The sequence below is a fragment of the Phyllostomus discolor genome, chromosome 2 (assembly GCF_004126475.2).
Source record: "Phyllostomus discolor isolate MPI-MPIP mPhyDis1 chromosome 2, mPhyDis1.pri.v3, whole genome shotgun sequence".
Classification (NCBI taxonomy): domain Eukaryota; kingdom Metazoa; phylum Chordata; class Mammalia; order Chiroptera; family Phyllostomidae; genus Phyllostomus; species Phyllostomus discolor.
In genome coordinates this window covers 98,857,084-98,883,769 of record NC_040904.2, presented here as the reverse complement: position 1 = coordinate 98,883,769, position 26,686 = coordinate 98,857,084, and the positions used below count along the sequence as shown (strand labels likewise).

At 41.7% G+C, this 26,686-nt stretch overlaps 1 protein-coding gene across 1 annotated transcript in view; it reads right to left on the bottom strand.

The window, feature by feature from the left end:
• Positions 1 to 26,686, bottom strand: part of ARHGAP31 (Rho GTPase activating protein 31) — a 106,535-nt gene that overhangs the window by 16,568 nt on the left and 63,281 nt on the right. The window contains exons 4-8 of the mRNA XM_028504564.2: positions 18,588 to 18,670; positions 17,764 to 17,871; positions 16,723 to 16,865; positions 4,018 to 4,216; positions 1,756 to 1,880 (exon numbers count right to left, since the gene is read on the bottom strand). Coding sequence (XP_028360365.1) covers positions 1,756 to 1,880; positions 4,018 to 4,216; positions 16,723 to 16,865; positions 17,764 to 17,871; positions 18,588 to 18,670 — 658 coding nt within the window. The remainder of the gene's footprint in view (positions 1 to 1,755; positions 1,881 to 4,017; positions 4,217 to 16,722; positions 16,866 to 17,763; positions 17,872 to 18,587; positions 18,671 to 26,686) is intronic.

The window sequence follows — 26,686 nt, the reverse complement described above, 5'->3', positions numbered from 1 at the left end:
CTGCTGGGTTATGATCATAAGCTCCCCCCACCGCCACCCCGGTTTTTGGTTTCTAGGGTTCTGGCAATGCCCCTGTGGTGAAAAGTGGCCACGCGGGCAATACCAGGTCACAGAGGGCCACCTGTATTAACACTGATGTTTCTTTAATTTTACTCCTGCATTCTTCCAAAATTTGGCCAGTTTGATGATCTACCTACACTTAGTTCATTTATGAGATATTAATCCAGCAGTTTTCAGCCTAGGCTGCATATCAGAATCATCTGGGAAACTTTTTAAAAATCACTAGTACTGTGACTTCACCACAGACCTCCTGTGGCAAAGCTGGCTGACCTCTAAATCTACCACCTGGTTGGTACAATGGCTGGTATTTTGCCTTGTATTTGTTTCATCTATATTGATACTTATATCTACCTATACACCTATACCAATATTTTGCTGAATCATTTGAAAGTGAATTTCAATACTGTGACACTTCCTTATATACTTCAACTTTAGTGAATGTCTTCGAAGAACCATTAGCATGCTATGAAAATTGACACTTCTAATATTCAATGGATTAATTCCCCAAATTGTCTTTTGTAGCCTTTTCTTCTTCCAAACTAGGATCCGGTCAAAGTCTACTCATTGCACTGGCACATTCACCTTTTACAACTTGTTTTTATAACTATTGTTTCCATTTTAAAAAATCATACTTTCAACCTGTAACACTAGAGGGTCATTAGGACAGATACCTTTGGTCCACCTTTTCTGACACAATACTCACCCAGACAGGTTATATTCCCCATTGTATAGCGGGTCCCTCAATTCATTCCTGTATCAGTTCCTATTCACTGCCCAGCTATAACTCCCATCTGTCTTTAAAAATCATGACTCTGACTCTGAGGGAGAAGGAACAGATCTTCCTTATGATAGAGTTCAATTAATAAATGTAGAAGGAACAATGGAAATAGAAAATGACCCTTTGACAAACATCACAGTAGCAACTGTTGTAGGTGGAACCCGTGATGGCTGCTAACACAGTGGATTAGAGTATGATAAGAAACAGGCTATTTGCATTGTCTGAAACTATCTCCCACAAGATACTTATAATTGAAAAGTAAAACACAGTAATTGTACAGGGACAAAACCTTGTAGACAGCACTTTAACCAAGTGATCAAAGTTAACATCACCCACCATAAGGTACTGACATCATCTGCCTCCTGATACGACACGCTGAGACAGGAGCAGCATTCCTGACCTCTGTCTAATCATGAGAAAACATGAGATAAACCCAAACTTAGATATATTCTACAGAACAGACGGCCAGTGCCCTTCCAAAGTGTCAAGGTCAGACAGACTGACAAACGGTTCTGGATTGGTGGAGGCTGAGGAGGCCTGACAACTAAACACAATGGGCGTTTCTGGGCTGTATCCTGGACCAGAAAAAGGACATTCGTGGGACCACTGGCCATATATGAGTGAAGTCTGTAATTTACTTAGTAATACTATATTGATATTAATTTTCTGGCTTTGATCATTATGTCACAGGGGTGTAGTGCTAAAATTTGGGTAAGCTGTATGAAGACTAGGTTATGTATTATTTTTGCGACTTTTTTGTAGATCTAAAGTTGTCTAAAAAACCCCAGACAGACTCTCTAGTTAATATGTAAGTTTCTCTTTCAGGGAGAGTGAGTTCAATGTGATCAAACTGAAGACTTAAAGAGCAGAGTTAGTGGGACAAGTATCTCATAAACGTAGCCCCTGTTGGTTCTTACCTGAGAGCCTCTGTCCTCTGACAAACACGCTCCCATTTCTACTCAGCTTTGATTTGGAGTCTGATCCAGAACGTCCCAGATTAAATATTGACTTCCACTTCTTTGATTTACTGGAGAGCTTTCTTCTAAAAGAGCCAAGCCATAAAGGGTTAGTTTGGTAACTAGTCATTTCAGTGGGACTTTTAAATTGAGAGGGACTACCCTAAACGTGTCCTAGTTATGAATGACTCTGACATTTCAGGAAATTCCTCTCTAAATGCCAAATTGAGCCTGACTCTCACCGTATCTGGGAAGCCCTAGTTAACCAAGCTAGGCTTTCATGAGTCAGAACAAAGGACTGAATTCCTCAGAGGGAGAGGCAAAGGCATGCCATTAAAGGCAGTGGTGAGGCAAAGAGAGGCCAGGACTGACGGGAGACTCAGAGGTCACAAGTAGCCACACAGTTCTGGGAATTCTGGTGGTAAACACTTCAGTCCTGGGTTTTCAAAGGCATATATATATATATATATATATATATATTTTTTTTTTTTTACAGGAATAAACACTCAAGACCATAGGCCTCAGTCCTGTTATGCTCCCAGCACAGTGGGCCACACTGCTGTCACATCCACAAGTGAGAAGAGAGCTAGTGAAGACTTTCGGGGACTGCAAAGGGGTGTATGAGAAAGGAACTTGGAAAAGAGTGTGGCCTGGGGGAGTGGCAGGCTGCTGGGTGTGGTCAGTGGTCACGGCAGAGAAGTACCCTGAGTAGTTTAGCTTGTCTCTCATTTTCCTGACGCCTAGCACCAGGCTGCCTCAGTAGGAGGCAAGGAAATTAGAGTGCTGGACTGAATCCCAGGGGTCACCACCAGGGGTCACCACCAGGGGTCCCCACAGAGGCTCTGCCCTGCCCTTGCTGGGTCCAGCGTTCAGAATTCATCAAGTTCCAGGATAAAACCCTGGAAACTGTGGGCTCCACAGAAAACCTTTTCTCTTCAGGGTTCTCACAGAACACCCACATCTCAAGCCTAGCACATTTTTACCATCAATCGGAGGAGCTCTGCTATGTTGGGTGGTTTCTTTGAATCTAGCCAGGTTTTTTCAAGCACTTGGCCTTCGGGTGGATTTCACAGGGTGGCATAAACTGGGTTATGGTGCATCTCAGGTGTGGTTGAAGGCACAGAGAAAATGCACTTGATGATCCTTCTGAGGTATGCTTCTTCCTGATCCCTGAGTGGGAGTCTTATTCTCCAGGGATTCAGGGGGAGGAGCTCTGGGGCTCTGTCTTGAGAGCTTACCATCATGTACTCTAGGAAGTGGAGGGGTTCTCAGCAGGTCAGTTCCAGGTGTTCCATCCCCACGGCATGCAGTGTGACAGATGCCCCCTACAGTTGTGTAATGTGAAGAACTCCTTTCCCTTCCCCAAAGGGAAACAGTCCTGCCATCCAGGGGAGGACACTGACAAGAGTTCTGAGGTATCTGTTCTCATAATGACCAAACAGCAAGGACGACACTCTTCAATGAAAAGATTGCCTTTCAGCCCCTCCACCTACTGACTGCCTACAATTTATGACTCCGGCTACAATGGCTGCCTCCTTTTTACAGGGGAACATAAGGGTGAGGGCAGCAAAGGAACGTGTTGAGAGTAGGGTTGCAACAGAGGAAGTGAGAGGGAGGACTGAGGAAAGAAAATATTCCATGATTTAAAATGATGTTTGGTGTGTTTCTGGAGAAGGTGGGGGCGGGGGGGCTCTGGCAGGTATGAGAGGAGGAATGGAAGCCAGAGATGGCATCTCCAAGTCCTGCGTGCCCCGACCTCCTGGTCTAGAGTGGCACTACCTGTCAACACGGCCTCCATTCATCTCTGAATCTTTTGTGAAGCTTCATGGAGGTGAAGGGTGGGGGAAGAGAGTCAAGTTTTTATTGTTTCATTCATTTTGTTTGGATTTTTAGCAAACTTCCTTTTGAAACTGTCGAGGGTGTTTTATCTAAACTAAGGTCTAAGGGGTTTTATTCATGACTCTTGATACCTCTGAGCCTCAGTTCCATCGCGGTACCAGGGATCTCAGGTCTTGACAACCTTGGGGCAGTGAGCAAAGGCACCAGCCACTGGTGAGAGAGAGTTGTGGAGACAGCTCCTTTCTCTTCCAGAAAGTTTCCTTACACCCCAGCCCAGACTGCATCCCCAATGCATGCTGTCATCATGGCCCCGAGGCTATGTTTCTTCCTCCTCTGGGCCCCTCCACACAATCATCTTCCAGAATTGCAAATAATGCCACTTACTTGTTGTCTGGTAACTCAAGGACAGTGTGGAAGAGGGTGCCCATGGGAGGGACAATCTCAGGCAGGCTATTCTCCCTCCTTTCCTTTCGAGCAGGATGGTTAGTAGCCAAGCTCCGGGCCTGAGCTTCTTCCAGGCTCACCAGCTTCATGGGCAGGGAGAGGGCTGGCAAGGTCAGGCTCTTCATGATGGGCCGGTTTTCTGTACAGAGAAGAGAAGAGCTCATAGACTTCTGGGAGGAGGCCTGTGCACTGATCCATCCAGATTCCCCATCCACAGCTCCTCCCTTCTTGACCTCCCAACAGGGCACTCCTCTTGGGTCTGGTGGGGACTGGGGTAGAGTCTGCACACAGGAGGAAACTGACCACCTGTCAGGCAGGACTAGCCAGAGAGCACACAGGGCCATCAGGAGGTAAACTGCACTAATTGTATTTTTCAGAGAGGGATCATTCATTCATTCATATGACAAACATGTACTGAGCACTTACTGTGGGCCAGAGTAGCAGCAGTGGGTCTTTAACCCTGGGAACTGCCCAGTGCTTTGGCCAGGTGGAAGGTAGTCTTACTCGACTAGGCTAAGGCAGGAGATTGCCCCTTCTCTCCACAGCTGGAAAACAGGGGCTCCGAGGAAATTTAAGGTTGGAGCCTATACTTTCCCTAGATAACCTAAGATCACCTAGGCTTATATCTCTGCAGAAAAAAATGCATTTTACACCCTATACTATTCTCTAAAAGATAAGAGACTATTTACTAACCAGTCATCTTCTAGTATATGTAAGCTAACCCTTTCTTTCTATAGTTGTTGTTGTTGTTTTTAAATACAAGTGATGACGGATCAGTGGAGTCCAGGGTTACCTCTTTTCTCCAAGTCAGTTGTTCTCAACTTGGAGCAATTTGGCACCACTTCCCTCCAGTCAGGGGTATTTGGCAATGTCTGGAGACATTTTTGGTTGTCACGGGTACACGTGGGGGTGTTACTGACACTACTGGACACAGGCCAGGGATGCTGTAAAAAAATAGGTCTAAGTCTGCCTCTATTTAGCCTTTTGTCAACTTTGCCAGTTTTCCATAACTGTGGGAGGTATAAAGGGATTCAAAGATAACTTGGACCAATGAAGACTCAGAAATCATTTTTTGTATAGCATTTGCCTAATTTTCAGACAGCACATTGATAGTACTATTTCTCTTTGCAGAGCATGGCCCTCTCTGGGTACAGAAAAACAAAACCCCTGAAAAAGAGCCTTGTAGAAAATGGAGACAGAAAGTGATCCTGGGCGTTTCCAGGGAGGGTAGCAGGGCGGCCGTCCAGTCGATTCAGTAACTCTGTGATCCCACAAACTTGTCAGTGACGTTTTTGACTTTAACTCACTTTTCCTACTTAATCCAAAAGAGGTTAAAATATTTAAATTTAATTTACTTTCAATATTTGTTTGTAGATTCTAGATTATTTAGTTATTTATTTATTGATTTACTTAAAAAAATCACTGTGGGAACAACTGGAACAGGGAAGAACATACACAGCAGAGTCAGGAGACCTTGGTTTAGCACCTATGTCTCCCCCTACTTCTGGGCTCCAGTATCCTAAGGCCTCCTCACCTTCTCTGCTTAGGCATTTAATAGGCATCTCTAACTCTACATTTCATAACGGAGTTTGTGATTTTTGTCCTTACTGCTAGACCAGTACCTCCTCCCATCTTCTCCAAATTGGCAAATGGTACCATGGATTACCCAGTTGTGTACCCCAAAACCGGTAGTAGTAATTTTCCATTCATTCCTTTCTTTGATGCATCCCCTTCTCCCACATCTAGCCTATAATCAAGTCCTGTCACCCAACCTCTGAAACATATCCTGAACCCAGCCACTTTCCTCCATTCCCATTAACATGCTAGTGCAGGCCATGATGATTTCCCTCCTGGTTTCTGCCATAGCTCCTGAACTGGTCTCCCTACTTCCAGCCTTGTTGCCTGTAAGTCGCTTCCTCACACAGCGGCCAGAATGCTCAGATCCTCAGATCACTCCCTGCTCCAAAGCCTCCAATGCTTTCCACAGCACTGGAAACACACCAGACTCTTAGCATGACCTGCAAGGACCTCCATCTCCTTCCCCTCTTCTCTTTGCCCACTGATCCAGTGGTCTGCAAAGACACACAGTAAAATTTTTTAATGTATACTCCCACAATATATATGTAAGTATTTGTAAATTATACATATTTACCACTGTATTAGTATTAATGTAATGAAAACATTAAAAATCATAGAAATTACAAAGTATACAATAAAAATAAGTGAAAAAGAAATTGTAATAGTTTTTTCTAACTCCCATACTTCAGTGCTTTGGTCTCTGGTGCCCCATAGGTGGAGCACCCCACTTTGGAGACCACATTGGCTCTCGCTGCACCAGCCAACTTCCTGCAACTCTGTGAGCCCCTTCCCCCCTCAAAGGTTTGACACTCTCTGTCCTCTGTGTGTGGGACACTCATCCCCCAGATTCTAACATGACTGGTTCCTTTGTTCATTCAGTTTCAGGCCAAAGACCATTACTACTCTGTACCCAAATAACACCCCCAAGTCATTGCCCATTTCATCACCCTGCTGTCTGTTCTTCTTGGCACTTACAGTCTTTGAAGTGATAATGTATTTATTTGTAAACATACTCATTGCCAGTTCCCCCAACCAGACCACAGCTCTCTATGCAGGGCAGTGTTGCTGTTTGAGTAATGACACTGTCCTCAGTGTCTCCAGCAGTGCCTGGCATACCAGAGGTGCTCAAGATATACTTATGTTTTAATGAATCTTGCTGCTCTCATTTATCAATGAAAGGTATTGGACTCTATGGCTTCTATAATCTTTCCAGTTTGAAATAGAACGCTATTTCCAAAACTAGAATTACAGAGGATATGACTTATTCTATTTTGTGTATAAATTAACTATGTTACCTTACCAGACTCAATGCAAATTCATAATAAGAACATTTAAATAACTTGTATTGAATAATAAGTATCATAGTCAATCAAGAGTTGAAGGGCCAAGAGTACACTGGGTTTCAATATGCAGAACAAAGGATGACTAAGGCAACGTTCACAAGAAGAACAGGCATTTCCAGGTTAGAATTAGGAACAACCTTAACAGTAAACATGGATTTACTGTCTAGAAGAATACTATCCAACCATCATTAATAATAAACAAACCACAGTGATTTTTTTATATTTTTTTTTCAGAGAGGCAGCACAGACTCAAGAAAAGAGCAAGGTTGGAAGATCTTAGGTTTAATGTTCAGTCCCACCAGTTATTAGCCATGTGGCTTTGGACACTACTAAGCTTTTCTGGTTCTCCAGCTCTTCACGTATAAAATAAAGTCGTAACAACTTCATCATGGTTGTTGCAGTAAGTCAGTGAGATGATGTATGTGCCTGCAATAGTTGTTGGCATAGAATAAGTTCACAATATATTATTGGTTGACTCAAAAGTCTGAATGAGTGAATGCCTATTACTTCTCATTTACTTTCAAAAAGAATTTACATAGCTTACAATAAATAATACATTTATAATGGGGGACTTAAAAATAAAAGAAACGTCAGCCACTTATAGGTATATAATCAAGAGAATTGAAAACATATGTTCACATAAAAATTTGTGCATGAATGTTCTTATAGCAGCATTACTCAAAACAAAAAAACCAAACCCCCCCCCAAAACCAAAATGAAACAAATCCCAAAATGTCCATCAACTGATGAATGGATAAACAAAATGTGGTATATTCATACAACAGAATATTATTCCACCATAAAAAAAAATGAAATCCTGACACATGTGACAATATGTATCAGTATAAGTGAAGGAAGTCAGTCACAAAAGACCATGTATTTTATGAGTCTATTTATATAAAAAGTCAGAAGAGGTAAATCCATAGAAACAGAAAGCAGATTAGCAGTTGCCTGGATCTGGGAGGAGGGAAAAAATGTGGAATGACTGCTTCATGGGTAGGAGGCTCTTTTCAAAAAGAAATACTTAGTATGCTCCCCTTATTTATGCATTCATTGGTTGATTCTTGTATGTGCCCTGAATAGGGATTGAACCTGAAACCTTAGCATATTGGGATGATGTTCTAGCCAACTGATCTACCTGGCTAGGGCTGAGATTTTTTTTTTGAGGATATGTTCTGGATATGTTTATTTGACGAAAATGTTCTGGAATCAGATAGTGAAGTGATGACAGTTGCAAATTCTCTGAATACATACAGTAAAAAGCACTAAATTCTATACTCTAAAATGATAAAATGGTAAATTTTATAGTCTATGAATTTTATCTCAATAAAAAAGTTTAAAAGGTCAAAACCACATAGAAGACAGGGTGAGATGGAAACAACTATACCAGGATTCAAAATTTGATCATAACTGTAATAGATTATTCTGATGAGCATACTGGTTCTTCTAAATATACTAGCTAAACTGAAAAGAATGCACTGATCGGCTAACACAAATGACGTGTAATATGGTCTCCATACACCACAGGCTCTCCAAGTGTGCACTCTGACCACCAGCAGCAGCATCACCTGGAAACTTGTTAGAAAGGCAAATTTTCAAAAGCACTCCAGACATGCTGAACCAGAAACTAGGGGGATGAGGCCCAATAATCTTTGTTTTAACAAGTCCTCTAGGGGGTATTGATGTGCACTAATGTTGGAAAACCACTGTCACACAAATGGCAGTTACCAGCTTTCTTTTTAATGAGATATTTCTTTTTGTTTTCCCAATTTAATTTTGTATTGGTTTCAGGTGTACATCTTAGTGGCCAGACAATCATATACTTTACATAGGGCTCTCCTAGATATTTCTAGTACCCCAACTGGCATCATACATAATGACTGTGATACTATTCACTATATCCCCATGCTTTTCTTACATTCCTGAGACTAATTTGTAACTGCCAATTTGTACTTAATCCCTTCAACTCCTTCACCCAGTTCCCCAAACCCTACCCCTCTGGCAACCAGCAGTTTGTTCTCTGTGTCGATAAGTCTGGCTCAATTTTGTTTGTTCATTTATTTTGTTCTTTAGATTCCACATATAGGTGAAATTATATAGTATTTGACTTTCTCTGATTGAGTTATTTCACTGAGCATAATATCCTCCAGGTCCATTCCTGCTGTCGCAAATCGTAGGGTTTCATTCCTTTTTATGGCTGACTAATATTCCATTGCAAATACATACCACCACTTGTCTTTTGATGGGTACTTGGGTTACTTCCATATCCTGGCTATTGTAAATAATGATGCAATGAATACAAGGGTACTTATGTTCTTTTGAACCAATGTTTGGGTTTCTATGGATAAATCTGCAGAAGTGGAATTGCTAGATCATAAGGCGTTTCATTTTTAACTTTTTGAGGAACCTCCATACTGTTTTCCATATTGGCTGCACCAATCTGCATTACTACCAACAGTGCATAAGGGTTCCCTTTTCTCCACATCCTCACCAGCACTTGTCATTTGTGGATTTATTGATAATAGCCATTCTGACAGGTGTAAGGTGGTATCTTATTGTGGCTTTAATATTGAGCATCTATTCATAAATCTATTGGCCATCTGTATGTGCTCTTTGGAGAACTGTCTGTTCACGCCTTCTGCCCATTTTTAAAATTGGATTGTTTGTTTTTTTGGTGTTGAGTAATATGAGTTCTTTATAAATTTTGAATATTAACCCCTTATCACATGCATCATTGGTGAATACATTCTCTCATTTAGTAGGTTGTGTTTTCAATTTACTGATGGTTCCCTTTGCTGTGCAAAAATAAAAAATTTTCTTTCTTTCCCAATTTGGATGCCTTTTATTTCTTCTTCTTGTCTGATTGCTGTGGCTAAGACTTCTAGTACTATGTTGAATGAAAGTGGTAAAAGTGGACATCCCTGTCTTGTTTCTGATCTTAAGGAAAATGATTTTAGTTTTTCCCACTGAGTATAATGTTAAATGTGGGTTTTTCATATATGGCCTTTATTATGTTGTACTATGAGTATATTCCTTCTATTCACACCCATTTTATCAGATATGGGTGTTGAATTTTGTCAAATGCTTTTTCTGCATCTGTTTATATGATCATGTGATTTTTATCTTTCATTTTATTTATGTGGTAACTTCACATTAATTGATTTGCAGATATTGTACCCACTTTGCAGCCCAGGAATAAAGCTCATTTGATCATGGTGTATGATTTGTTTGATGTATTGCTAATATTTTGTTGAATACTTTTGCATCTCCTTTTATCAGAGATACTGGCTTATAATTTTCTTGGTAGTCTCTCTATCTGGTTTTGGAATTAGGATAATGCTGGTCTCATAAAAAGACTTGGGAGTCTTCCCTCCTCTTGAATTTTTTGGAATAGTCTGAGAAGAAACAGGTGTTAGTTCTTCTTTAAATGTTTGGTAAAAATAATCTGTGAAGCCATTTGGTCCAGGACTTTTGTTTGTTGGTAGTTTTTTTGAGTACTGCTTCAATTTTATTACTTGTCATCAGTCTATTCAAATTTTCTGATTCTTATTGATTCAGTCTTAGAAGATTGTGTGTTCCTAGAATAGGAATTTATCCATTTTGTCCAGATTGTCCAATTTGTTGGCATTTAGTTGTTTGTAATATTTTCTTACAATTCTTTGTATTTCTGTGGTATCAATTATTACTTATCTTCCCCCCCTCCATTTTATTTATTTGGGCCTTCTCTCCTTTTTCTTGATGAGTCTAGTTCAGGTTTATCAATTTTGTTTATCTTTCCAAACAACCAGCTCTTGATTTATCTTTTGAACTTTTTTTTTTTTTTGGTCTCCATGTCATTTATTTCTGTTTTGATCTTTATTACTTTCTTCCTTCTACTCACTTTGGGCTTTGTGTGTTGTTCTTTTTTCTAGTTCCTTCAGGTGTAAGGCTAGATTGTTTATTTGAGATTTTTCTTGTTTCTTGTGGTCAGCCTGTATTGCTACTCTTAGGATTGCTTTCGCTGTGCCCCACAGATTTTAAGTTGTTGTTTGTTCATCTTTGTTTCTCTCAAGATAACAAAATTTTGATTTCTTCCTTGATTTCATTTGTTAACCCATTCATTGTTTCGTAACATGTTATTTAGCATCCATTTGCTTGTGATTTTCAGCTTTTTTCTTGTAATTTATGTCTACTTTCATACCACCACGGTCCAAGAAGATGCTTGATATGATTTAAGTTTTCTAACATTTATTGAGACTTGTTTTGTGTCCTACTCTGTGGTATATCCTAGAACACATTCCATGTGCAATTGAAAAGAATGTATATTTTGCTGGTTTTGTGTGGAATTATCTTAAAATATCAATTAAATCCATCTGGTCTAGAGTGTCATTTAAGACTGCTGTTTCCTTGTTGATTTTCTGTCTGGAAGATCTACCTATCAAAGTCAATGGAGTATTAAAATCCCTGACTATGACTGTATTTATGTCAACCTCTTCCTTTATGTCTATCAAGATTTGCTTTACATATTTAGGTGCTTCTATGTTGGGTGCATAAGTATTTTGACTGGTTCTTTTTTATGGCTTCTACGTCATAAAAGGGTTATATCTCATTGTCGGATTGATTTTTTTTATCATTATGTAATGTCTTTATCTCAGAGCCTTTGTTTTTAAAGTCTATTTTGTCAGACATAAGTATTGCTACCCCAGCTATTTTTTTTTTCATTTCTATTCACATGGAGTATCTTTTTCCATCCTTTTACTTTTAGTCTGCTATCTTTTATTATGAGGTGGGTCTCTGGTAGATAGCATATATATGGGTCTTGTTTTCTTATCCATTCAGCTACCTATGTCTTTTGATTGGAGCATTTAAGCCATTTACATTTAAAGTGACTAGTGGTAGGTACATATTTATTGCCATTTTATTCTTTATAACTATGTTCCTCTTTTTTAAAGAAGTCTTCTTCTTAAAGAAGACCCTTTAACATTTCTTGTAATACTAGTTTAGTGGTAATGAGTTTCCTTAGCCTTTTCTTATCTGGGAAGCTCTTTATTTCACCTTCAATTTTAAATTATAGTCTTCCTGGGTAGAGCAGTCTTGGTTATAGGTTCTTGCTTTTCATTACTTTGAATATTTTATGCCAAGCCCTCCAGTGTTGGGAACTGCCCTGCCTGGCATCAGAAGCTGTAACCCCTGCCTAGGCTAAGGCTAAGGGAATGCCCTTGGAACCGTAAGCCAGCAAGGAGACAAAAGCTAATCTCCCTGGCAGGAGCACTGCATTTGCTGCTTCATTCATAACTGAACCCCAATGCTTGGTCGGTTAGCCAAAGACGGGTAAGATTCCCCAAGGGGGGAATGACCTAAGACAGGCACGATCATGTAGGAGGCCCCCAAAAGAAGGACTTTGAGGGCTACAGCAAAAGAGGGTGATGGACCCTCGCTCCATGGCTTTGACATAGCCTGAGTTCTCATCATCTGGGAGAAAATCTCCTTATCTCTTGGTTGCCTTAGTTCCCTTGCTCCCCCTAAGCCTGAAACAATGACAGGATGGTGCAGCTCTGTGCTGAAAAGGGCGGATTCCCAGGGTGATCAGGCCTAAGAAAGAACATGTAAATTACTGTGAAACCTTCTTTGTTTAGAATGCTCTCAGTTGAATGAGAAGGGTCCAAGGAGGAAGTTAGTTTGTTCCTCAAAGTCTTACAGCTCTTTGACCCTGACTCAAAATAAACCCGCAGAGTTCCTTGTTATCTGTTGTTCCTTACTTCCTCGTAATGAGTAATGTACTTTACCTGAATTATTATGCAAAATGAGCCCAATAAAAGCAGGTTTGGACAGTAAATTGGTGCACTCCCCTCTAGAAGGGGTGGCCATTCTGTCCCTACTTCTCCACAGAAACTAGTCTGTCTCTGTGCATGTTTTTTCTCGAGTTTCGACGAACCATCCACAGCATTCCGTGATCACTGCTGGCCGGTGACCCATGCATCACTCCAGACTGAAACATTTCTGTTGAAAAATCAGCTGACAGTCTTATGGGAGCTCCCTTGTAGTTAACTGTCTTTCTCTTGCTGCTTTTGAGATACTTTCTTTGTCTTACACTTTTGCCATCTCGATTATGATGTGTCTTAGTGTGGGCCTGTTTGGGTTCATCTTGTTTGGGACTCTCTATGTTTCTTGGACCTTCGTGACATTTTCTTTACCAGGGTAGGAAAGGTTTCAGCCATATTCCTTCAAACAGGTTCTCAATTCCTTGCTCTCTCCTGTCCTTCTGGTACCCCTATGATGAGGATGTTATGCTTCACAATGTCCTAGAGGTCCCTTAGACTATCCTGATTTAAAAAAAAATTCTTTTTAGCTCTGGCTGGCGTAGCTCAGTGGATTGAGCACAGGCTACGAACCAAAGTATCGCAGGTTCGATTCCCAGCTAGGGCACAGGCCTGGGTTGCAGGCCACGCCTCCTGGCAACCGCACATTGATGTTTCTCTCTCTCTCTCTTTTGCCCTCCTTTCCCTCTCTAAAAATAAATAAATAAATAAGTCTTTTAAAAAATTCTTTTTAACCCCCATTCTGATTGCATATTTTTTGCTACTTTGTCTTCCAAATCACTGATTTGGTTCTCTGGTTCATCTAGCCTACTGGTTGATTCCTTCTAGTGCATTGTTCATTTCAGATATTGTATTCTTCATTTTTGACTGGTTCTTTTTTATGGCTTCTATGTCATTTTATGTGTGTGTTATCTCTTGTTAAAGTTCTCACTAAGTTCCTTGAGTATTCTTATAACCACTGTTTTGAACTCTGTGTCTGATAGCTCACTTGCCTCCATTTCATTTAGTTCTTTTTTCCTTGGGCTTTCTCCTGTATTTTCATTTGAGGCATGTTTCTTTGGCTCCTCATTTTGGCTGTCTTCTGTATTTGTTTCTGTGTATCAGGTAGATCTGCTATGCTTTGGTATGGTGACCTTACATAGTAGGTATTTGTGGGACACAGAGGGGCTCTCTCTCTAATCCCCTGAGCGAGGTGCTCCAGGAATGTACCTTGTATGGGTTATGTGAGCCTTCCTGTTGTAGTTGAGTTTTGTGTGCTCTTGGCCATGGGTGGGGCTGCCCCACCAGCTGGCTATAAGTATCTCTCCTGAAGGCAACGTATGAACTGCTGAGTGGGGGCTGGCTTCACAAAGCTGAATTTGCCCCAACATTGTCTGGTGTCTGCTGAGATCTCCCTTTGTGGTATGAACCACCAGGTATGTTGGTTCTAGGGTCCCTTGGGAGGGAATCTAGTGCAGGTCAAAGTCAGGTCCTGGCACTGATAGTTGTTGGGCTACCTGTTTGGAGCTACCAAGTGATCTACAGTTTGTGGCTACCTCTGCTGGGCCTGGATTTGTGTGGGAGGTGCCTAGGGATGCACCAAGGTTGATTTCTGTCGGCACCGAATCCATGGACAGGTCAGCAAAAGGTCCAAGTCTCCTTGAGATCTGCCCTTATCTGTTAACTGTCTGGTAGGCTCAGTCAGTGTTCGAAAAAGCCTCTGGCAGTGTGTGAGTTGTGTGATGCAGGCTCTCAGTGAGTAGTGTTCATCAGATTGATAGAGATTCAAACTTGGCACCAGTGCTACGTTGGAGGCTACTCAGCAGTAGTCTCATGGTACACCAAGGTCAGCTCTACCCACCGAGTGCCTGTGGACCTATGCGGTGGGACAGAGTCTTACTAATTTATCAGGGTGAGGCAAGCTGAAGCCCAAACAGACAGGCATGTGGCCTGTGAAAAGACAGTTCTGCATAGGAATGGTGGCACTGGTCTTGTGTATGAGGGAAAAATGGTCCAGCCCAAGAGTCAAACAACTCAGTTCTTCCCAGAGTCCACCCTGATCTCCTGGAGAGTCTTCTGTAATTGGAGACCAGGATGGCCACAGCCTGCTAACAATATTTCAGAGTGAAACTAGGCAAGGCCAGCCACTGGAGTTGAAAGAGTGGAGCTAGTGGCTTTCTCAAGGAGGGTTAGGATGCTACTAATCTGACCCATAGGGTACAGGGTGCAGCTTCTCAGGCATTCTGATAATATGTCACAGCTACTCTGGCCCATAGTGGGGGCTGGGGTACAGGTACTCTGGTCCTCAGGGAGCAGGGAACTTCACATGCACTGGTGCTCTGGTACACTGTGTGTGAGGGGACAGGGTAAATGGTCTCTGACCCAGGGCCATACAACTCTGAATTGACTCTCAAGCTCCCTTTAAGAATATCTCTACCACAGGCTGCTCAAGCAGCAGACTGCTGCAGGTCATGAGCATGGCTGGAGTGACAGAGGTATGGAAGGGCGGGGCTTGTGCAGTCCCTACTGGCCAGGGCAGTTTGGAGGGGAGAGCTGGACCCAGGAAAGATGGTGTCTGTGGGCAGAACGGGAGAGGGACTCAGCACAGAGACCCTGGTGGCTGTCCCTTCAGCTCTGTACCCAGAACCGCATAACTCACTCAGTCTGTCCTCACAAGACTGTAGTCTGCTCTGAGCTGCTCTTCCTCTGCTGGAGCCTGGGGTGAGTAGCAGTGAACAAGATTTCATGAGCTGGCCCTTTAAGAGGGCACCTAGGTCTCTAGCAGACAGCTGTCTTTTCCTAGTGACCAAATCCCCAGATTTTTACAGCCAGGCATTATGTGGACTCCTCTTTCAGGCTCTGGTGCTCCAGGCTGGGAAGCCTGGCATAGGGTTGAGACCTCACACCCCTCACAGGGAACCTGTGTAGCTGAGGTATTCCTCTACATGTTCAGCTCCTATACATGGATTCAGGGTCAGCCCTTTTCATGCCTCCACCCTTCTTACCAGCCTAGATGTGGCTTTTTCTGTAAGTCCTTGGTTATAAGACTTCTGTTATCCTAATCTTCAGTTGGTTGTTTAGGTTGATTGTTCTATAACTTAGTTGTAATTCCAGTTCAGGCCTGGGAGGAGGTGAGTGCAGCTTCCACCTATTCTACAACCATCTCCCAGGCTTCTTGATCAACTGGATTTCTGGTTTTTACAAATTGGATTTACATGAGTTCAAGCAACATTATCCAATTCATTCCTAGGGTTCACTGTCTACTATAAGAGCTATAGGACTAAAATATAACATTTTGCATCCCATACTGCTCAGCCTGATATAGCTGTATCTTTCTCACCAATATGGCTACAGTGTACGTTAACTAGTCTCTACAAACTCATTGATGCCTACAAACACACTAATTTTTCTATGGGTGGTGCCTGGTTTAAGGACGAGCAAAGTGAGCACTCAAGAAAGGCTTGAGAAGAAAATGAATTCTTATATATATGTGAGTATGAACATGCTGTCTCTTAACTAATTTACTTAAGACTTCAAGATGAAAGCATAAGGGTATTATGAAATGTATCATACTGAAAGTAAAGATGAAATCTAATAGTTAAAAAAGGGAGGAATGTTGCCAGTGCCTCTAGATAATAACTCAAAGACTTTAAGAACTTACTAAACCCAACAGAACATTATTAGAGTTTATCATGCCATGTTCATGGGATGGTCCAAGTACGCAATTGATCAAACATGCTACAGCCACCTGCAAACATACCACATCTTTGCTGCACACATACACACACGCACAATCCCCAGACACTGGCACACACACAGTAATCAGCATACACACAGTGCCAACACTCAGAGTTAGAACCGGGCCACCCTAACTTTTCCTTGGGCCCCATGACTATGGCAAGAAAGGAGGATGGGCTGGTGGGGAGTATGCCAGGAGGAACCATTACCATCGTTCTCTAGAGACCCAGGTGCGCCATTGTTAAAGATTTGATCCACATGATTCAGTATGAACTCAATCACCACCTGCTGGACCCGCACGGCAAGGAAGGCTGCATCTCCATTGCAACCCGTAGCTTCAATTTCTTTGGACCTAAATCGTGAAAGAAACACATTCAGTTCAGTGAGTCAACCCTAGAGCAGTAAGGGGGAGCTAGTGGGGCTTTTATACAAGCCCCATCTCTTCCATGTATATGGTTAGTTAATCTGTAGAATATATACATTCTTAATTCTCACCTGAAGATATGTTTATTGATTTTAGAGAGAGAGGAAAGGGAGGGAGAGAGAGAGAGAGACAGAAACGTTGATGTGAGAGAGAAATATTGATTGGCTGCCTCTCATATGCACTCCAACCAGGTATTGAACCTGCAACCATTTTGGTGTACAGGACAATGCTCCAAAGAACTGAGCCACCCTGCCAGGGTGAGTATTTTAACTACTAAAACCTACTAAAGGGACTTTCCAAGTGCTGTGAAGCCCAATGCACTGAACAAATTTAAAACAATTACCAGGAATTATACATTGCAAGACTATAACACTATTATTAGTGAATATTCAGGAATTTATTTCTTTCCACAGGATCTGCCCCACCTGATTGTTCTGTGGGGCAGATCATCATTAATAAAGTCACATGAAGCAATTGATTCAGGTTACAGCCAGCTGTGACCCCACCAAAACTAACAAAAGCCAATGAGCCACAAAGACAAGAAAGGCCTTTTCAAGAAATTATAAAATACAGACCCATTATTTTAGTCACCTCCCAGTCACAGCCAGAAAATGCCTCTAGAACCCAGAGTTTCCAGGGTAGCAGGCAAAGAAGTTAGGCTATTAAAATCACCTTTAATCTGTATGTGCTACAAAAGACAATTTAACTACAGGTTTGTCTTCAAGGGTCTTCAATTTTGAAGAACCCAATCTTCATTTTAAATCAGTGGGCTGTTCTAAGCCCAGTGCAGGGATGGTGGGGTGAGAGGTGAGGGTGTGGTGGTTACCTGAGGAGGTTTGGCGCCCACACGAGGGCCAGGTTCCTGGCATGCATGTTGGTCTGGCTGCTGAAGGAGGCGATGTGGGCCAGGTGTCGAATCAGGTATTCCAAGGTCCTGTAATGATTCATTCTTTGTTTTTACAAAGTAAAAAACTTAAAGGCCTGTGTGAAGCTTGGAGATAATTTCTAAGTTTGTATTTGAGAGACTAAATAAATATTTCTATCTTGTGAGTTTTGGAGGAGTATCAGGAAGATACCAGGACTGATGGAAGTAATTTTCTAATTTTCTTGGCCCTCAGCATGTTGGCCTAGGGTGGGGATGGGGGATATTCTTGGATAAAAAACATCTATTATTGCTAGGAAGTTCTATCTTACACCATATCAAAATCTGCCCCCTGTAACAGATGGGCAGGCTTAGGGAACACTGGGAAAGGTGGTAAGATTAGGGGATAAAGAGGGAGAATGAAATGAAAGGATGGGATGATGCTCAACACTCAAGAGCTACAGTCAAACTCTGTTTTCAAACCATCTTGGTTTTCACAGATTTGGTTACTCTGGGAATCTGGGTAAGAATCTAGGATATCACTGTGAGGATATCCTTGTGTAATCAGAATTAGGGTGAGACTCGTGCGAGTAACTGGGACATGGGCTGCCCCTTCCCATCAATGTCCCTAGTCAGACATCAACTCATTCTGATGAAAGTGACCTGTTCACCCTCCTCAAAATCCCCCAGGAAAGCCACTGTCTGCTGAATTTGTTCCCTTTTATGACGCCAGCCTGCATCTGCAGCCCCATGAGAGGCTGTGACCTTCTTTCACCAAGGATGCTTACCTATAATGGGATGGGGGAAGCTCCTGGATAACATTTTGGATTCGGGCCAACTGGCCTTCTTCTGGGCAATGTGACACTGCCTCCTGCAGAGAAGAACACGAAGAACCCAGTGAGTGCCCGAGAGGGTGGACACACACCTGCATCGTCTGGTTTTACTTAGGCTTCTGGTACTGTAGCCTTCCAACCCGGCCTAGAGCTCATCCTTCCAAGAGGCATGCTTTTCTAGTAAAAACAAATAACCGAAATCTCTGAGGGTTCATACGTGAAGCCTCTAGCATTGCACACACCCAGAGGCCTATGGATTGTTTGAGTCTCTCTGCATTCTCAGATGGGTGTTAGGTATCATCTGGTAAAGAAGGTGTAGAATCTCAAGTGTGTCTAGTGTGGCAGAAGGAGTCACAGAGACTCTGGGAGAGATAAAGAGACAGAGACAGAGAGAGACAGGGGAGGCGAAGATGACAGGGTGGCTCAGTGTTTACTCAGCCAGCTGTCTTCTTGGGTGCGAAGAGCCACTTCCCATCCAGCCTCAGACTATTCCATGACCTTGCTGCTACTCAGCAGCTGCACGTTGCAGATGCTGGGAAGCAGGGAAGACGTGTCTTCTCAGCCAGATAAGAGCTTTTTCCCTGAGACCCAGTGGCCTTGCCAGGTCTTGCTCTCTGTTGTTTCCTGTGTGGGTATGTTGTCTCCTCCCTCCAGCCCAAGGGCCTTACGGGAGGGGTTTCAGTAAAAGCAGTGTGATCACAGGCTTGTCCAGGAATTCTGTGCAATGCAGGTGTCCCTGGGCAGATCCCCCCGCATCCCTGTCCTGAGAACCTATCCTGCCTGTGCCCGGGCTCAAGGGCCCTTCCCAGTACATGGCTAAGTGCTCCAGAACTGCCATCATTGGAGCAGTACCTAAATTCAAGGTCAACAGCAGTCATATCTTTCTTTTTTTGTCTGAGGTATAATTTATATATGTTAAAAATGTACAAGTCTTAGAGCCCTGGCTGGCATAGCTCAGTGGATGGAGCGCGGGCTGGGAACCAAAGTGTCCCAGGTTCGATTCCCAGCCAGGGTACATGCCTGGGTTGCAGGCCATAACCCCCAGCAACCGCACATTGATGTTTCTATCTCTCTCCTTTCCCTCTCTAAAAATAAATAAATAAAATTTTAAAAAAATGTACAAGTCTTAAACTATAGCTCCATGAGTTCTTCCATATACATATACCCATATTACCCAGCCAAGACCAAGTTACACTTCAAAAGGAACTCCTGAGCTCACTTCAGTCCATGACCTGAATCCATAGGCACATACGACTCACACAGTCTTATATTCTGCCCCCCCACAACATGCTGGAAATTTGCTTTACATTTATGCAGAGGGTGGGCAAAAGTAGGTTTACAGCTGTTTATATGAAAAAAGGTATAATACTATAATACAAGAATAAATAATTACACAAGAATAAACTTTTTGTTTCGTGTACTCACAAATGTAAGCCTACTTTTGACCACCCCATATACAGGGTCTGTCCAGAAAGTAATCAGCCACATAATATGAAAAAAGAGACAATTATTGAAAAAGATACAAAATACAGGAAACACTGCACATAGGACAATGATGCCTCAGTCCCCTTCAAAGTAGGCACTTGGGACCTCACATAGCTGTCAGCTGCCCTGTCATATTTTCCTGAATCTCACTGATAATCAGAAAGCTCTTCCCTTTCAAAGGTGATTTTAGTTTGGGGAAAAGCAAGAAGTCACAGGGCACCAAATCTGGGATGCAGTGGAGCTGAGTCACCTGGGTGATTTGATGTTTTGTCAAAAAATTCTGCATGAGATGTTATGCATGAGCAAAAGCATTATGGTGATGAAGCTGACAATCACCAGTGCCCACAGCTGCAACTGAATCTGAAAAACAGTTCCTGCACAGGAATGTTTAAGTTTAATGCAAAATTTGTTGCAGATTTGTTGCTGTACTCACTCAGTTGTTTTGAATGTGATGGCCATGCAGTACACAAGCTCACTCAACAGCATCTACCGCCCCACTGACTAGTACAGTGAAGTCATCACTGTCCGAAAGTGTGTGTTTCAGTCCATTCTCCTTGGCTGCCAAGTTATATTGATGTTGTGCAAATCATTCTCATTATATTAACAATGGCTAGAATTTTTCTGAACAGATCTCATGTATTGTAAAATGTAGTGTTTAATTTGAGTACTGCCCCCTGCAATACCACTAAAATAAGATCCTAATTATGTTGTGGTTTTCTTATAATATTCACCTCTGCTCAGCATTTAGCTGTCATCTGCTTGATGTGCATAAGGAGTGAAGTTCAAACTCGCAGTTATGAGAATTTTTATGCACAGAAAAGTAGAAGGAAGTTAACTTTATGGGGCACTTTCTGTTCGCCAGGTCTGGCGAGGCTACACTTGCTGGGCCTGTTGTGTTCTAACCAGAGAGAACTCCGAGGTGCTGCCCGGCCAGCCTTCCCAACCCCCTCACCTGTCTCCATTTTTTCCACAGCACTCACCACCTTCGCCTATACTACATAATGTGCTTATTTATCGAGTTTACTGTTTTGTCTATCTTCCTCGCCAGATGTAAGCTCTGTAAGTGCCTGGATGTGACGAGTCCCAGTACCTGGCGCACAGGCATTCTCTCCAGACTTGTTGAATAACTGACTACACTCCATTTCCCTCCATGCCAGGGCTTTGTCTTTATCTGTTAAGGGTTTTTTTTGTGGTGGTTTTTTTGCCTTTTTATTTAATTAAAGTAAAGTATATATACAGAAGTTTACCATTGTTAAAGGCAGTCAAAATTCTCTACATGGAAAACTTGATATTTTGTTTCCTAAGCGGAAGTGGGGAGAAAGATGGGAGTGGGAGGGGCACAGTCACAGGTGCCCCGACCTGCTGGTGGGGGTGCAAGTCTGAGAACGGAGCCGGCATCCGCGCAGCCTCTGACTCCTCAGCCTCTGACTCCGTCCTCACTTTTTGAGATATGCAGGATGAAGAAGGCGAGGACAGGAAAGGGGGCCGGAGTAAGCACCCTGACACCTCTGCTCTCTTCCTGGGAGTGGTCACTTAAAAAACATTTGTGGGGAGGACCCTGGCTGCCAAGGGAAAGCCTCATCAAGGGAGTAAGGGGAGAGAAACTCCAGGGGAGGGAGGGACATGGAATGCAGAGTGGCGCCTCCCACAACCTATCCTGCAAAGGGGGAGGGGTGGGAGGCCTCTCTTCCTCTCCCCGCAAACCTAGGATGAGCTTGGCAAAGCTTGCACACACTCACTCCCACCCTTTCTAAAAATGTATCTGGGGAATAAAGGTGTAGATGAATTTAACAGACCACATGGAAAGTTCCTTTAACATTTTAGGAAGCTGTTAGTCATCTTTGTTCTCTGAGAGGCAGGGCGGGCTCATCCCCTGGTGCCTGTAGCTGCCATTTGGGATTGGCGTTTATTTTATTATCCATAGCCTCTCCCCATCACACCCCAATCCTATTCAGAGGCTCTCTGGATCTTTGTTTCTCTCCTGGAACAGCCCAGTCACTGCAAACTTATTTTTAGCCCATGCAGCCCTGTCAGCAGTGTGGACAAACAACCTGGGGCTCCTCCTTCCAACTATAGCCCTGCTGCAACTCGGCCTTTGCCTTTTATTTTGTATTACTTATTTAAAAATTATAATTTCTACTTTAAATTATTTACTCAATTGGATTAAAAGAAAGTAACTCGTACATGTAATTTTGAAAATGCAAAATGACCAAAGGAATTCACAGAAGAAAGTTAGTGTTCTTTCAACAGCAGACCTCATTCTCCAAAGGCAACCACTGTGTGTCCTTCCCCGCAGTCTCTTTGCCTATCTGTCTTTGTCACACCATGGAAGCAAGCGTGACTATAGGATCTGGCCTGTCTGCAAAGTCCCTGTCTCCCATCATTTCCCCTTCCTTGCTCCACAACAGCCACCGGGGCCTCCACATATTCTCTCAAGCAAGCTCAGGTCAGTTCCCCACAGGGCCTTTGCACAGGCTGGTCCTTCATGACATCCTCGTCACCTAGATAGTGGCCTAATTTGGTCCCTCACTTCATCCATGTCTCTGTTCATATATCACCTTATAGAGAGAGGTTTGATTTATCCTAACAAAAATATCAGTCCCCATCATTCTCTCCCCTGTATTTGCATAAGTTCTCCTCATAATACTTATCAACTGTTCATCCTAATGTAACAGTGAAATGCTTATTACTCTCTGACTCTGTTCTAATTCTAGTCTGCATTTCTCCCCTGGCCTCCAGGGAATAGCTCTTGCTATAGATATGCTAATATTAGAAGGTTTCTGCTTGAGGTCTTGAGCTTTTGGCCAAGATTTGCAGGAGCCTCAAGACTGGACTCAAGGGAAGGGTGGGGGGACACAAAGAGATTTAGAGATTTCCCTCCACTTCTGTGGGTGCCTAGCTGTCTGCAGTTAGTCATCTCACACACCTCTTGCCCAGCCTATCCTCCCTTCCCTGGACACGAAAGAAACCTGAATTCTGGGCTCTCTTAAGATGGATTTAAGGAAGCTCTAGGCATGCCCACCACTCACCCACTCATACCCCCCAGTTCCCCCCCACCGCTATCCCCAATGGTCTCCAGTTTGACACCTTCTCAATCAATAAATCTTTCCTTATTCCAAAATGTTTTCCCTGATGTTTTGAATATTGGCCATTTGAAGCACTGGGCACATGGACCTTGAACTGGTAATACTTAGAGAACTACGCTTTAAATTTGTTTATCATCTGTCTCCTTCATTAAAATGCACAAGAGCAAGGATTTTCTAGGTCTTGCTCACTATGCAATCCCCAGCACCTAGAACTGTACTTGCCACACATAGTGTACGTAGTAGATACCCAACAAATGTTTGATGAATAAAATGAGTAAGTGAATGAATCCACATTTTGCTTTTCATTTGAAAATGAATTTGCACAGATGCATTTGTGCCACACTTCCAGGGCAGTACTAACTGAGAACCATACCTCCATCACAGGGAACATTAGCATTGCTGACTTTAGCTTAACGTGGTCACAGGTATATTTAATAGAGGAAGATTTGACACAGAGAGGAAAAGGCAATGTGATCACACTGGCAAAGATAGGAATGATGTGCCCATAAGCCAGAGAACGCCAGCAGCCACCAGAACTGGAAGAGGCAAGAAAGGGGTTTTCCCCGAGAGCCTTTGGAACGGCCCTGCTGACACCTTAATTTCAGCCCAGGGAAAATGATCAGGCTTCTACATTCTCAGAATGTGACAGACTCAATTTCTCTTGTTCAAGCCACCAAGTTTGTGGCAAGCTGTTACAGTAGCCACATGAAATAAATACATGTACTCAAAGTTAATATGAAATATGAAGGGCAAAAACTCACCTCCTATCCCACTCCCCAGACATAACCACTACTAACTTCCTCACATGTAAAGCTTAAAAGACACAATCTTCCCAGGCTTCCCAGTACCAAATACGAACACTAATATCATTTCCTATTTAGTTACACACACTGCTTTATTCTATTTTATTTTGTATTGTGGCCATTAAATACGCTTCAGAAATGTGACTTTTCACAGATACACAGGATTGAACACAACAGATTTATTATAATTTATTTAACCCATCCCTTATTGATAGACACATAGCTACTCCCAAAACTTTGATATTATAAATATTGCAATAAATACTCATAAATCAATTATTTCTGCATATCTGATTATTGTCTTAGAATGGAATCCAAGAAATAAAGTTATTGTATAACAAAATATGAGCTTTTTAGGACTTTCTGACAGTAATTTCCAGCGACTTTCTGGATGACAAGACAACTTACACTTCCAATAGGAAACTATGAAAGAGTCAGTCTTACTGCAGTTGTTCAATTTTTCTAATATTACTGAATTGCTCCTTCATTAGTTTAGGATGCTTTCTTTACCTTATATTAAGTTATTTAATACCTGAGCATATTTAAAAGCTGTTGACTATGTTTTAAAATAATGTAGTAGTTCTGAGACAAAATGTAAAATCCTTATTTCCATTTAACAGCTGAGCCCTTGCACAACCCCAGGCAAGAGCCTCTCTGAGCCTCAATTTACTCATAAAAGAGACAAAATAAAAACTAACAAAATAATATTTGTAACAATAAATAGCAGCTATTAATCATTATTATTTTTCCAGTATTTTTTCTAATTCTGTTATTCCATTGAGATATTATTATGCTTTAACTGTGCTAGTTGGAATTAAATAAATCATTATAAGAATATGAGACAATGTAATTGAGCTATTTCCATGTCCCTGAAAAGGTTTGCTTGCAGTATAATTTGTTATCGTGTCAAAGAACTCTATTAAATGATCAATTCTTCAACATAATTAACTTCACTAGTTTCTAACTATGTAGAAATCAGTTGTTACAACAAAACATTCTTATTTTATTTCGTAGTATCAATAAACTGTGTAAACATATCATTAGATTTCCTTAAAATCTGATAACAGATTGACAATAATATTGCTTTGTCATTTTTCTGTTGCTGTGAGAGAACAGAATGATTAGCAATGTTAGGGAACAGAAGCAGGGAGAGATAAAAAGACTATAGTTTCTGAAGTTTCTAGACAAGACTTCTTATCTACGCCAACTGTCATAGAATGAAATTTAGTTAAAATAAGTTAGATTCATTCAGTTCTTAAACATGATGATATTCTATCACAGTCAAGTGTGATAGTATTGCACTGATAAGAGAATTAAAACAATGTAGAAAGCAAACAATAGTCTTATGTTCTAATTAGAACAAGAAGATATATTTTCACTCAAAATGGCAAATAATTTAGCAAACTGAAAATATCCAGTGTTGAGAGAGAGAGTGTGAGTGTATGAGAGACGGAGAGAGATCTGTAAGGCTGTCTCCTAAAATGTTAATAGCAGATATGCCTGGGTGTGGGATTTCAGGTGACTATACTCTCTCCCTTATACTTTTCTGCATTGCTTTAATTTTTGAAATACAATTTTATTTTAATTTGGAAAAACAAAAACACCATGCCAACAGCAAATTTAAAAAGATGAACCAAATATCTAGATATTAATTGTAGTTGTCTTTGGTCTTTAAGAGGAGAGACCAAAGGTGTGTCTTCCTACTTTCTTCCCTTTTCCAAATTGTCTTTTCCTGAGTATGACTGCTTTTAACATGAGGAAGTACTCATATATGGTGATGGTGATGATAGTCTGGCAGACTCACATGAGGCCCACACACAACCTTTCCTCCTGGTTCCTGGGAAAAGACTCCTCCGTGGTCCAGTGGACAGAGTCTGCCATTATTTATGACTCAGAGTGGAGGCTCATTTGCCTCTATCTTAGATCTCAAGGTCCCCCTGGATTTCTTAGGGTCCTCTAACCACTGCTACTTCTACATCAGTTGGTATATGTTTTTTGAGGATTTGGCCCAATTTTTTCATTAAAAATATAATGTATTTTTAGTGAATGCAATTTTGAAAAAAGCAAGGGAAACTGTAATCCATCATTGAAATAAATGGTTATTAATCTTTTCAACATCTTTCTTTTTAATCACGTCTTAATATACAATTGTATATCTATTTTTCCAATTATCATTATGTTTTCCTCTATCATTAAAAACTCTTAAATATATTTTAATGGCACAAGCCCAATTCTTTTTTTATTTTTTTTTTATTATTTTTTTTTATTTCAATCATTGTTCAAGTACAGTTTTCTGCCCCCTACTCCTGTTCCAGCCCCTCCACCCAACCCTCCCCCTTCCCCCCATTACCCCCCACCCTTAGTTTTTGTCCATGTGTCCTCCAAATTTGTTCCTGTAATCCCTACCCATTCCCCCCTGAAATTCCCTCTTCTCTCCCCTCTGGCCACTGTCAGACTATCCCCTATTTCAGTGTCTTTGGTTATATTTTGCTAGTTTTTTGTTTTGTTTTGTTGTTTAGATTCCTGTTAAAGGTGATATCATGTGGTATTTGTCTTTCACTGCCTGGCTTGTTTCATTTAGCATAATGCTTTCCAGCTCCATCCATGCTGTTGCAAAGGGTATGAGCTCCTTCTTTCTTTCTGCTGTATAGAATTCCATTGTGTAAATGTACCATAGTTT